Consider the following 12,785-nt stretch of genomic DNA (forward strand, 5'->3'; position numbering starts at 1 on the left):
AACCCCAAAAAGCTTTCCTAACCCAGGGGCCCTCTCACAATCTGCCCTAGAAATAACGCTGAATAAAGCAGACTTCATAAAGCAGTTTCACATTCCTTAAGGAGGGAGGGGCGTGAGGCAAAATTTCAGCGGGACCCACTGCCAGGCATTGGAGATTAGCAAGATGTGTGGTGGTAGAGGAGTGGTTCTGGGCTCCTGGGTTAGGTTTGACTCCCTACCTCCATGTTTACTACTGCTTTCTTTTCTAAGAGGCATACCATCATTTCAGAGTCAGGAAAATGAAAGACAGACACTGGCTTGGTCCAGGGTTCATCCCATTTCCCATCTTTCCCTCAGAGAGCTGTACTCTACATACATATGGGCCACAAAGACTCTTAACTTTTTGTAAAGCTATTCTAAAGGAAGGTACAAAAACAACAACATAAACATTGGAGAAAGAAAGCAAAGTTCAGGTAGTTTCAAACCTATGGTGCCGTGGTCAGGATTGTATCGGGTCAGCAAGGTCTGGCGGTTGACATCATAGCCTGCAGAGTCTTGCATACTGGGAACCTCTGCAATGAGATTAGTATCCATAGGTTAGAAACATTGAACTAAGATCAACATCAACAACTGCGAATACCTAAAATCATCAGTGTCTTCAGCAACTAGGTGAGCAGGGTAGGGGCAGAGCAGAGAGAATTGTTCTAAATTATCCTCTAACCCAAAAAAATCCTGCTTTCATGGAAATCAGTGAAAGGAAGCTTCAATTATATGTTTTTTAATGTTGTGGTGGGGTGGGGGGAATGGAACTTCAAGACATGTGAAAATGAAGCTGCAAAAAGTCACCTCTGCAGGCTTTCACACCCAGGGCTTGAGATGTGAGATGTTGTTATTATGAGGCAAAAATGCACCAACACAGAAACAGAAATGCAAGGAGAAAGGACCTACTTTTATTACACTTTTGAAACAGAGAAGCACCAACTGGATTATTGCTGAGTCTGTATGACTTGACATTGGGGGCAGATTTTAGGGCAGTTCCAACTGAACCCATCAGATGCTGTTCTGTACTGCTTTATGTGGTACCATAATATTAATTGATTTCAATAAGAAGCAGACTAATAAAGATGTTGAGATTTTTTGGGGGGACACACACAAAGTTGTTGACCTTTTTGAGCTATTTTTAAGGAGGATTGGCAAAAACGACACTGCCGACATGGGTTGCCATACGTCCGGATTTCCCCTGAAATTTTGCCGGGAGATTACAGGCATATGGCAACCCTAACAGATACCCTAGCACACCCAGACAATAAGCCTCTTGCTTTTCTCATCATTGTTCTGACAGCTTCCACAGTTTGATTAGGTATATGTAATTTGTAGCCAAAAGAGCAGAGACAGTTCACATGCATTGAAGGAAAAAGTTCCCAGGGTCAACCTCTGGCATCTCCTTTTTTCTTTTTCTTTTTAAAGAGCAGTTAGCAGGGAAACGGAAAGGCCCGTCTCTTCATCAATAGGTATGAAAAGGCCCAAGAAACCTCTAGACCAGTGGTTCTCAACCTGTGGGTCCCCAGATGTTGTTGGACTACAACTCCCATCATCCCTGAGCTCTGGCCTTGCTAGCTAGGGGTGATGGGAGTTGTAGTTCAACAACATCTGGGGACCAACAGGTTGAGAAAGGCTGCTCTAGACCTTGTTGCTATCCTGATGACATCTCAGTGATTCCAACATTGAGCAGGGAAGACCCAATCTGCTGCGGCCAGCTTGGAGGCTCCTAGGCCCTCTTGCACCCCTGATGACATAATTTAATCCACTGTATAGATATCTGGAGGGGCCCATACACAGTTTATTACTGGGTCCTCCCACCGTTGGCTGCAGCTCTGACCACCTTTGGCTCAGGCCCCCAACTGATTTCTCCCATGGGTCAACGGGCCTTTATTTAACAAAGAGAAGACGTTGCCCACCCATGGTTTAGGAGCAGCGAAAAACAACAACACCCAATGCTGAATCTGTTACGTAAAGGTGGTGGTACTATGCATTCTAACAGCCCAGGTGTCCGAAAATGGATACTGCGTAGGAATAGCACCTTAAAAGGAGGAAAAGAACCAAGGGGGGTTGTGGACAGCCGATAGCTATCACTTACGCTGCGGCAGATGACAGGGCTGGGTGTTGCATGTTCCAAGCATGGCTGGTATCTGCGGCTGGATGGCCCGGCACATCTCGTGGTTGTAGAACTTGGAATCCCCGTCTGCACACATGACCTGGCGCGTTCGGATGCCTGAGTCACAGCTCTTTGAGCACTAGATCACAAAGTGCAAGCCGAGTTACTAGGGGGCTGTAACCCATGAGAGTAACGTTACAAGAGTAACACTATCCTGAGTAACCCTATGAGTTTCTGGTAGCAGGTGTTAAAAGATGAATTTTCAGGTAGTGAGCAGGTAACTGCTAGTAGGTTGTAGGCCTTGGTGGGAGAATAAAATGATAAATGGAAAAATTATTTCCATGTCATGGGATAAATTAGTCCCAGACAAACTTACAAATTATGTTGGCTCCAATTGTATCTTCTCTATACTTTACAGTCAAGTGGTGTATAAATTTTATGAAATAAACAAATTCCCAGAGAAAGTGATAATCTGAGCACGCATCATTCACCAGCAATTTCCACAGGAATGTATGGTTGAGCTGGACTATAAATTATAATGTCTGGGTTGTCTCTTAATACAACAACTCTGCCTATCGACCATGCTTGAGGTGATCTCATTCTCACTTTAGTTTCCATTATTCCAGAGGTTCAACAAAGGCTATGTTGATGCAAACAGGTCTTGTAAAGGGGTTGTGCACATTGGAATTTAATGTGTGGATTTGAAGCTGCTTATGTCTCTGTTTTTCTTTCCACTGTCCACACAACATTCTCCTCACCCAAACGGCAGCCCACACTTCCCCCCTGCTAAATTTGGATTTTCGTAATCCACAGATAATCTGGTAATGGAAGAAAATCCAATATAAAACTCCATGTTACCCAATTGAAGCTCATTGTGCAAGCAGGTGTTCTTTTCAAAGCATGTGTGATGTCATTTCACCACCACACCCCCTACTTCCATTTTCTTTGCACAAAGGCAAAAAAATCAGCCCGCCTTTTTCCACTGGTTGTTTCTGAAGGCAGCTAAGTGATATTTTTATTTTTAAAGGGGTTTTTTTGTGCAGAGCTCATCTTCTACAAAACAGCTGCATTAAAAATAAACATAAAATTTACCCTTGCAGGTACAAAAGGTAGGAAAGGAAAGGGGCAGGAAAGGAAGTTGCAGCCTTTCATGCAACCAACTCAAAATCATTGCTTGGCTTGGAGCGATATTTTTGTTTTTAAAATAATTATTTATTGTATTTTGTGCCAATCTGGTATAAAAATGTAAGTGGGCAAGCACAGGTAAACAGATATCTGTGTGTATGCCCACAGTGGTCATGTGGTAAGCGGAGAAGTACTCACTGTCGGAAGGGGATAACACACAGCATGAACATATTCCATCAAAAACCACCCACTACTGTAGAATGAAAACACTGAGACAGATTTCAAGTGCATAACATGGGAAACATTCATGTGTGAAGATCTACATATACATTAATGCCCTAGTGTGGAAACGGCCTGAAAGAGGCAGCAGAGAGGAGATGAGCAGCAATGGACAGATAAACTAGGGTATAGCAAAGTATAGGTACCTTTTTTACCTATAGCAAAGTAGGCAGAAATTGTTGCAATGCTTACCAGTCCCCAGTCTCCAATATGCCAGCCGATCTCTTGGATACAATTCTCCCCAGTGCAGGACTGGGTGTGTGAAGGTTTTGGCTGTGTCAAGCAGGCAACTTCGAGAGTTCGAGAGCCCAGCTCCGACATGCAGTTTACAGTTCGGGTCTGAATACCTTCCCCACAACTAGCTGTGCACTGTAAAAATTAAATAAATGACAGTCACTGTTGGTTGGACAGTGGTTGGATAGTGTTCTTGAAGTACCAGCATGAGTTTGACCAAACTGCGGGAGGCAGTGGAAGACAGGAGTGCCTGGCGTGCTCTGGTCCATGGGGTCACGAAGAGTCGGACACAACTAAACAACAACAACATCTATTGCATTTATTTGGTCTGCTCACTCCACATTTTGAAGGCATCATTTCAAGTTAAAAGTTTTCAGAAATCCTCTTGTCCCAGAAAGAGTAATTCAGTGTGTGAGACGTTCTATGGTTAAGCTTCCTCTGGATGGGAAGAATAACTCAGAGGTGGAATTTTTGGTAATATTCATTTACATGATACCTGTCATATACATTTATGTACCATATTTGTTGTGTCTGGGGACATAAGTGTATGTATACATACATTACACATGCATAAACACATGTGAGAGTTAGCACCAATTTTTAAAAAGTCTTTCCTACTAGCCATTTTCATACCATCCAATTGTGTTACAGTGCTGTATATAATACATAAATTGAAGGTATGCCTACTGAAAGAGCTTTTAATCTATCCAAGATATAAAAGGTAGGAATAATTAGGAATAGGGAATCAAGGAAATTGTTGTTTGGACCACCTAATTTCCTGCTTCCAGACTAACATACTGATTGAAACATAATTATACTTTGGTTTTGACATGTCTGCAAATTTTGCAGTACATGGGCAGACCTCCTCCCCAATAATCACTACATTCAGTGAAAGGTCAGAATTTGAGTAAAAACATAAATTCATGAATTTAGCAATGGCTGGAAATAATAACAACTAGCTTCCTCATGACGCCTGCCTGGTGATGGCTCATAGGGATGTTTCATGGAACGCAATTCATAAAATACACACTTCAATAAATGACAACTGATTATCAGAGATGGCGAAACAAGGATGACTAAAATAAAGCTTTGCCAAAGCAATACATTTTGGGAAGGAATTCAAAGAATTAAGTATATATATTGGTTTTATACCAATTTAACTGTCATGGCTCGCTCCCCAAATCCTGATGAACATCCTCATAATTATGTTACACAGCTCTAGCTTCTTTCACAAAATTACTATTCCCATGTTCTTTGGTGAGAGGGAAGGTCTATTCAATCTGTGTAAGCCTGAATTGTTGATTTCTTGCAAGGTGGAGAGAGAGGGGGAATCCAATTTATGAGCAAAGAGGCACAGGCAAAGCGATGATACATGAGGGGAGACTCAAGAGTGCGAAATGGGAGGAGTAGGTGAGCTTGTGCTTTCTTTTCCTCCTCAAGCCACTGAGGTAACTGGGCTATACCATTTATATATGTTCACTGAACCTGTAGGACAAACTCACCTCAGACCAAGGCCCTGTGGTCCATGCTGCACACTGACGCATGTTGCAAGGCTGTGTGCTACGCGGCCTCTCTGTCAAGGATGCGCACTCGGCATCATCCACAGCATTTTGAGAACCAGGTCCGTGGTGGGAGACGCAATAAATGGAACGAGTCTGGGTGCCTCCTCCACAGGTGGCAGAACAAGCTCCCCATTCCCCAATCTTCCATCTGTAAATACAGAAGCAGCATCTCTCAAGGAACCAAGAAGCCAACGCCGGCAGCAAGAAAATCCACGGGACTAAAGGGAGGCTTACCACTTTCAAGTAATTGAATTCAAAAAACAATAACTTGGGTGACAGCGAAAAGTATCTAAAAGCATTTAAAATGGTGTGACTGCAGATTAAAAGATTATGGTACTATGAGGAATGGAATGGATTAAGAGGATAGTTTCAGACTGAATGGCTAGAGGATGCCTCAGCGGTGGAAGCTATTAGGTACTGTGGAAGTCTCTCTCACAGAAAGAAACTGAACTGGCTTTGATAAAGCAAAGGTGCACTTACTGTTGAGAAAAAACAAAAAGTCATATATACTCCAACAAAGGATAATCTCTAAATTCTGAATTATGATAACCTTTCTTCTGTGACCTATCTTTATTTTTTGTTATTAGAGAAATGGTCCGGGGGGGGGGGGAAGTGTTAAGCATTCTACTGATTCTTTGATCTGATTTGGCATATGGCATTTTTTGGGCGAGGGGAACCCTCTGGAGAATGCTTACATATTTTCCAGTCACCTGTCTAGTTTGACACCAAGACTAACAAAGTTTCCTCTACCTAGACCTGACATTCCTGAAATAACATGCGTTTTCTATCTGCATGCTTTGACATTAAACCCTCCCAACCTTCCAAAGAACTTCCATCACAAAGTTGACAGTAGCAAGATCTATATTCAGAAGGAAAAGATTGTACTTGCAATCAATAGCCATTTGTCTATACTGAGCAGTAATGGACAATTCAGTCCTCCAAGCTGCAGTAAAATAAACTCAACCCATCACGGCAGGGAAGGAGACCCAAAGTGATGCTATGCAAGAGTTTCCTTGAGACTGGAGGTCAGCTTCCCAAAGGAAGTCTATTGATAAAAATAAACTCAGTTGGCAGATGATCAATCTAGTCAGCTCTGTTATCATGGCCATACAATACAAAAAAAGACTGCAAACTAGAAACACTGTCTGAACATTTTTCTTGGTCCTAGATGCCAGGAGGAATTTTGCCTGGTGCCACCCAGTGGCAAGTGCTTTTATGATGTAATGGCCAATGATCAGTGCAATGAAATAAAATTTCTTCCCCATCCTGAGAACAGCATAGGATAATTTTAATGCAACTTCTTCTTCATTATATTATTATTATTATGTCACTTTACCCACAACTTACAAAAACAATATAAACACTAAAACCAATTACAACAAACACAGCCAAACACATCTACACAAACACATCTATACAGATAAGTCGGTTCTTACAGATCCTGCCCTAAGAGGCCACAAATACCTGAAACCTTTCAAATTATGGGCCCAAAGCCCAGGTAAAAAGGCTATTTGGTGTCTACAAAATAGATAACAATAAAGCCGAAAAGCCCCCTTATTGTGTTGCCACCCTCCGGGCCTCCTGTGAAGAGGGCACATAGAGAAAGGCCTCAGATGGCGATCACAGGGTCCAGGTTAGTTCATGTCAGGAGAGGTGGTCCTCAAGGTACTGGGGTCCTGAGCCACATGAGGCATTATAGGTCTGACTTCAGCCCAGAAACCAATCAGTAGCTAGTGCAATCATGCCAGAATTGGTGTTATATGTATGGATCTTCCTGCTTCAGCCAACAATCTGGCTGCAGAATTCTGCACCAGCTGCAGTTTCTCAACCATCTTCAAAGGCAGCCTGAGTAATCACAATCTAAAGGATACCAGTGCATAGACATGAGAAGTTAGGCCGTCCCTGTCCAGCTCCCGTCAGCCCCAGCCAGCATATCCAATGGGAAAGGATGGATGACCACAGGTCAGCCACTCCTAGGTAGGCAAAGCTCCATTTCCCCAGCATCTACCACACCCTATCATGATTTACAGAGAAAAGCCAAAGCTATAAGCAGCCACTGAGACCGTCACCAAGGAGGAAAGCTCCTCTAAGCAATCTAGAACAGTGGCTTTCAAACAATATCCTTAAGAACCCTGGCATGAGCATAGCCAGGATTTTTGTTAGGGGGGGAGGCCTTTGTTAGGGGGGCAGAACCTCAGATTTGTATTGATTTAGGAGGCAGCTGCCCCCCTGCTATACCTATGAACCCTGGCACTCCTCAGAAACTTGTCCTGGTTTCTTTGGTGTATGGCTGCCCTTAAAGACAGCTTGTCCATTATTAGCAAATTGGTCCTGCCACGTGCAGCCAATGGATGCAGTCTGGGGGCATGCACTCAGTTTACAGTGGGCAATGGTGAAGCTCCACAGGAATGGCCAGGATACCGCATCATCCACATGAACTGAATGTGCAGCTCAGAACACAACCCAGAGTTCCTTGGCAATATGCACGAATTTGCTCTGCACAATTGAAAAAAGTTTGAAGACCACTGTTGTAGGTGGGGAAAAGGGAAAGAGGAACTGAGCAGGGCCTCTGCAATCACTTTCTCCTTGTTACCTCTTTGTTTGTAAGCTCCATGCTGTGTTGCGGCTCCATGCTCCCGGCAGATAGAGGTAAGATATCCTTTATATATATAGAACAAAGATTTTAAAGCCAAAAGTGAATATATAGACATCTGGGGTTGCCTGCTACAGCATGACTGCAAATTGTCTTTTAGGGCCAAACTAGACAAGATATTGAAAGTTTATTCATGCAGCCCTGATGTGTGTGTTGTTGTTTTTAAAATAAAAAGGCTGCTATGGAGTTGGGGTCCAATTTGGATCAAGGCCATATGGGGGAGTGGCAGCTGACCCTTTCTTCCTGTACCAGTTCCCTGAAGCATCTCCCCAAAGTATTAGCCATGGAAGGTTTTCAGGTATCTTATTGCAAGTGTCTGGGTCCCCTCCCCCAATCTCCACAGCTAACTGAAGCTGCAAGAGTGGGAGGAAATGGAGATAACCGTGTGTGTGTGTGTGTGTGTGTGTGTGTGTGTGTGTGAAGTTAAACCCACCTACTTCTACACTATGACCTCAAGTTGTCCCTCCTGCCCTTGCATTTAGAGACAACACGAAGAAATACATCAGTAATACATTCACACATCTCCAATGTTTGTCTGATGCATTGAACTGGGTACGCAATGATGCAGATTTGTTTGTGCCAGTCTAGGTACAAGGACCCATAAAATGGCACACTGGAAGTTAGCTTTGGATCCTGAGAAGTTCTGAAAGTGGAAAAGCTCCACAGCCCATCTCTCTCTGCAAGGGAAGTTTCATATGGCAATTTGAAGGGAAACCTTAAAATCTGTACACTATCCCGAGCATAAATCCCATTCCTATATAAAAAATTCAGTGCCGGGACACAGAAAAACCATTCCATATCTCTGCAAATAATCACATCCAAATAACCTCTGGATGAAATTAAAATTAGTTCCCCACATAGGGACTTGTCACTTACCACTTGTATTCACCACAATGGCTGCTCTCCAGCATGACCCCAGCCTCCAACTTAGCTTGAAGAAGTTCTATGATCCTTCAGACTGAGGTTTTTGCCCTGGCCTTTTTAGCATTTTCAAAGATACTAAAACCACCCCATAACAGCTTGTCAGCACAAAGAATTGTCTTGAATAACAATCTGTTTATCATCTTCAAGCACATTAGGAGCCATAATTTCTCCTTATCTATGTTTTCAATGACAGCATTAAGGGCAGAAGAGAGACACTGCCTAGGGATTTCAGAATTGCCAGGTTCATAAATCTAATGGTTCAAACCAGGCAGGGGAGCCAAATCAAGTCTCACCGTTTTGTCTGGGGACATGGCTGAAGGCCACAAGTTTGGTTGTTTTCTGGCTGTGGTTTATCTCTGCACATATAATCTGGATATACTTCATTGTCAATAGTGCAGAAGACCAAGCGTGTCTGATAACCTATAAAAGAAAAACAGCAAAGGATGTTGGTTACCGCCACTCATCCACAGCAGCAGTTAAAACTACAGAGAGATTAGAAACACCATACATCTAAGAACAATATAGCATTCCATCATCTTCATCGAACCCAAGAAGCAAAATTTAAGTAGAAGGCTGTGTCCTCATGAGAGCATTCACACATATGTGGGTTGCTGTTTTTGTGTTGTCATCTTGTGTGCCTTCATCCACACATGACTGCTTTCAATTTTATGCCTGACAGAAGCAAAATGGAAATAGGGGGTGTGGCATCAAATGGCATCACTGAAACCAGTAGCTGCCCACATAATGCTCTTCAGTGTGTCCACAGCCAGATAGCGAATGCTTTTATAATAGATCTCCTTCCCTTTTTGGATTTTCCCTGAATTGGAAAAATCCGAGTTTGCTGCAGGCTGCCAGTTGGATGCTGAAAATGGCATGTGAATGACAATGAAAAATTCAAGGCACATGCAGCTTCAAATCCACATTAAACTCCCGTGTGGAGTTAGCATCCTATGATAGGTCCTTACCTCCACCACACTCAGCACTGCATTCGCCCCAGGAACCATAGGCCCAGCTGTAGCCCAAGCTCTGCCTTTGTGTTGGCAGGTAGTATTCATAATGTACCCCTTGGTTTGGCTCCTGGTTGATAAGCTGAAAAGGGAAGAGGCAAATAAGGTGTAATGCAAATAACTGCTTTCCTCACTCTTGTAGCTGTGTTATCTGGCGTTGGCCCAGTTCACCTCAAAAAGGCAGATGAGGTGGTAAAACCATTCCTGGAACTGGGCTTGTGTTTGTTGAGAGGCATTAATCCATGTGATCACCCATCTGCTGATTGGAATGCTACAGCTCAGGAACTTTCCTCGCTTCATCTGCTCTAGGTATGAACTACACCTAACACCCAGATCCTTGCCAAAGCACACTCCTTTTCTATCCACTGCTCATGTCCAGTTTGGGACTGTCCTCCCCACCCAGGGTCTACTTTATGCCTTTCCTATTTCACAAAGAAGAGTCTTCCTTCAATTAAGAGAAGGAACTGCTTTCTTGCTGGGGAATAGGGTGTACCCCGCACCTCTTTTCGGCAACAGACAATAATCTAAATGGATCTTAATGCACAGTTGTGTAGGTAAGATAGATACAAGTTCTCTTATCCACCCTCACTGTTGGTTTTTTGGCCAAGAAATGGCTATTCTCCCTTCAATCTACATGGCATTGCATTTTTATTTAAGGTCCCGCAGTTCCCTCTGGGAATAATGCTGAGCACCCCCTCTGTGGAAGCTGGAAGAGGAGGGGAATATACAAAACAGGAAACTGGGCTTACCTCAATGACCAAGGGCTCAGTAGTTGGGCCCCTGGCGTGAAGAAGTTCAGGAGCCAGATCCCCCTCAGAACCCCTGTCATAATGCACAACTGTGCTAGCAATATGCAAGGCACGGCTGAACTCAATCGTCCAGTGGCCATTCAGATAGTATGCCCCTTGCGCGTTCTTGATGGCTGAGGGGGAGGGAAAAAAACCCAGAGGGCACAAGGGGGGAAATGTAAAAGCTGTCTAATTTGGAAACCAAACTAGGCTCATTTCAGGCTCATTATAGAAGACTAATACCACATCCAGAATACACCTCTGTTGTTACATGGTTGTTATTACTGTGCATCCCATAAAAAAAGGATGTCAATAGCTTCAGGGTTTATTGATATATTACAAAGTTTACTGAGAGCTGTGTGCAACATTGAACAAATGCTGTGAAATCAAATCGCCATGGGAAGCCAGTATTCTTAGACAGCTGACATCAGTTGCTCTCTTGTCCAAGTATCTTGCTTTTGTAGCAGACAGAGGCCCACTGCCAGACTTTCTCTGCAAGGCCAACCTTATATCCCAATATCCCAAGGGCAACTTATATCCCAATCTCATCCATGAACTGAGCTATCTTCCACTTGCATTCTGAGTGGTATAGTCCCAGGACAACTGTACCATGTGAAATTTCTGAATATGCAGAATTAAGTTAATTTAATATAGAATTAAGTTAAGTGCACAATTGAGTGAATGAACTGGGAATTATGTGCTTTAAGCCCCCCCCCCGCTCTCTCTCTTTTAACACAGAGCAATAGAAAAACTGTTGTACATACCCAAGAAGTTCCTGGTAGGTGTCGCTTCCTTAATCCGGATGCTCGTGGCCCCCATGGGAATGATGAAGATTTGATTGTAGCCTAAAGAAAGTGCAGCAAGTCAGGCACAGTAAATTCTACTTACTAAGGCAGATGGTAATAGACAAGGAAGGCAGGCTAAAGTTGCCCTTTCATGTGCAGAAGGTGTTTTTCAGAATGAATAAGCAGGCAAGTGGAAGAAGACATAAATCCACTTGTAACTACTCCGTCGCTTTTGGATTGGTTGTATCCAGATTCATATTGCCCATAAAGCAGCCCAGCCATGTAATTGATAAGTTACAGCCCAAAGCAGTGGTGCTAATGATGCATCAAGCTTCTGCACTGATACAGTCAAGGCCTTTCTGTGCTTCAGCTCCTTGGGCCTTGAAGATATAAATGGATGAAGAAGCACGATGGAATCTCTCCCCGCCAGACCCAGCCCAAGCATTTTTTGCTATCTCACTACTGAGCTGTTGTGGAAGATCCGCTATTCTGTACCTTTAGGGAGGTTGGGCACATCAAAGAAGCCCTTCACCTCGAAACAGGCTCTGCCATCTCCGCCACATTGTAGGCACTTGTCTTCCTTCTTGGAAGAATCCAGAATGTTATCACAGCCAACGGCCTGTAAAACAGCAGAGTGTGAACCAAAATGCAAGTATGACTCAGAAGGCCAGTCAAGGAATGCCTTCATGAGAAAAGATAAAGGAAAGGCCTACATTTCATACCAAGACCAAGGACTGGAAGAATCAGACTGGATACAGTTTTTAGAAATGTTTTGCGCACCTCTTCAGTTCCCATGGTGAACGTCTGATTTCTTTTGACCTACATTTGCCTCTGGTCCAAACACGTTTTGCAGGTTTTTGAAACACAACAAATCTGCAAAACCTGTTATCACAAGAACAGTGGGAAAAATATACGCACGGCAAGCATCAATTTCTCTTTCAACCCACCTTCAAATCTCTGGAAGAAAGAACTACTGTCTGACTCCAGGTTGAGAAAATACATACATATGGTAGCATAGTGGGTAAAGCAATAGTCTTGTGGTCAAGACTATTAACCATATCCACTTGCAAAAAAAATAATAATCAATCTTTGAGTGTGGGAGCACCTATTCCCTAGAACTTCTACCTGTAGATATGAGGAAGGCGGCTTTGTTGTACAAGTTGGCACTTGCTTAAAACTTTCGTTTGTTTGCTTAGGCAAGCCTACCCAGACATTTAATTTTATATTGTACAGTACATTTGTTTTTTTAAATCTGTTGATTTTATGCCTGTAACTCTTATCTTATATAAAAAGC

At 43.1% G+C, this 12,785-nt stretch overlaps 1 protein-coding gene across 2 annotated transcripts in view; it reads right to left on the bottom strand.

Annotated features, from left to right (window-relative positions):
• PAPLN (papilin, proteoglycan like sulfated glycoprotein) overlaps positions 1-12,785 on the bottom strand; it is a 62,930-nt gene that overhangs the window by 22,530 nt on the left and 27,615 nt on the right. Inside the window, exons 7-16 of one of the 2 annotated variants that reach the window (XM_053384157.1) lie at positions 11,987-12,110; positions 11,471-11,551; positions 10,668-10,840; positions 9,877-10,000; positions 9,205-9,331; positions 7,928-7,993; positions 5,275-5,482; positions 3,731-3,907; positions 2,117-2,273; positions 465-551 (exon numbers count right to left, since the gene is read on the bottom strand). In XM_053384157.1, coding sequence (XP_053240132.1) covers positions 465-551; positions 2,117-2,273; positions 3,731-3,907; positions 5,275-5,482; positions 7,928-7,993; positions 9,205-9,331; positions 9,877-10,000; positions 10,668-10,840; positions 11,471-11,551; positions 11,987-12,110 — 1,324 coding nt within the window. The remainder of the gene's footprint in view (positions 1-464; positions 552-2,116; positions 2,274-3,730; positions 3,908-5,274; positions 5,483-7,927; positions 7,994-9,204; positions 9,332-9,876; positions 10,001-10,667; positions 10,841-11,470; positions 11,552-11,986; positions 12,111-12,785) is intronic. The other variant, XM_053384166.1, reaches the window with a different exon arrangement.

This window comes from Podarcis raffonei, chromosome 1 (genome assembly GCF_027172205.1).
Source record: "Podarcis raffonei isolate rPodRaf1 chromosome 1, rPodRaf1.pri, whole genome shotgun sequence".
NCBI lineage: Eukaryota > Metazoa > Chordata > Lepidosauria > Squamata > Lacertidae > Podarcis > Podarcis raffonei.